Source organism: Gymnoscopelus braueri, assembly GCF_963280865.1.
Source record: "Gymnoscopelus braueri genome assembly, chromosome: 5".
In the NCBI taxonomy this organism is placed as follows: domain Eukaryota; kingdom Metazoa; phylum Chordata; class Actinopteri; order Myctophiformes; family Myctophidae; genus Gymnoscopelus; species Gymnoscopelus braueri.
This window is the reverse complement of record NC_137606.1, coordinates 45,675,510-45,676,416: the sequence shown is the minus strand read 5'-3', so window position 1 is coordinate 45,676,416 and position 907 is coordinate 45,675,510. Positions and strand designations below refer to the sequence as shown.

Below are 907 nucleotides of genomic sequence, written 5' to 3'. Positions count from 1 at the left end.
CCCACCGAACCATGCACCCGCAGTTGACTGTCCAAACATTTACCAACACCACACTTGAAAGAGAGCTATCCCTCCACCTGGGGATGCTAATGTTGAAAATGGTTGATGACTGATAATGGCAATTAGTATGTATTTGCCTCAGGGCCCTATCCTCCGCCCAGCGCAAAGTGCTGTGATTGGTCAGTGAGGTGACGTTATTGGTGACGATGTGCCCATATACTGTATAAGCAGGTCTCAGCTACACCTGGAGAGACATATTAATATGCAATGACTAAATCCAGGTCTCTTAATCCCGATCAGCATTAGACAGAACATGAAAGACAAACAAGTAAAACACTTTAATAAAACTGAGTTAGAGAGTCTCATCCGGCTCTTCCATGAACTTGCGGGAAATCCAGTTGTGCATGGGAGAACAGTTATCTTATGCAGTGGCCTTGATAGAGAGAGATTCATCGACATACTGCGAAACACCTTTGAAATAACTGATGATATGTTCATTGATAGAGTCTTCCGTGCATTTGATAAGGACGATGACAGCCTTGTCAATGTCAAGGAGTGGATTGAGGGTTTGTCTATCTTTCTTCGTGGGTCCTTGGATGAACAAATTAAATATTGCTTTGGCGTGTATGACTTCAATGGTGATGGCTACATCTCCAGGGAGGAGATTTTTCAAATGCTGGAGAACAGTATGAGCCGACAGGTCATCACAGAGGACGATCCTGATGAAGATATCAAAGACCTGGTGGAGATCGCACTCAAGAAGATGGATCATGACGAAGACAGCAGACTGTCTTATGCCGACTTTGAAAAGGCAGTTAAAGAAGATAACCTATTGCTCGAAGCGTTTGGAAGCTGCCTCCCCGATGCCAATCGTGCTCTTGCGTTTGAGGAGAACACATTTATTTGA

The 907-nt window shown here is 44.2% G+C and overlaps 1 protein-coding gene across 1 annotated transcript; it reads left to right on the top strand.

Annotated features, from left to right (window-relative positions):
- Positions 1-313: 313 nt before the first annotated feature.
- LOC308085934 (calaxin-like) lies at positions 314-907 on the top strand (the record flags this gene model as incomplete). The annotated part of the gene is made up of 1 exon (XM_080429249.1): positions 314-907. One exon carries the CDS (start codon positions 314-316, stop codon positions 905-907), a length of 594 nt encoding a protein of 197 aa, XP_080285375.1.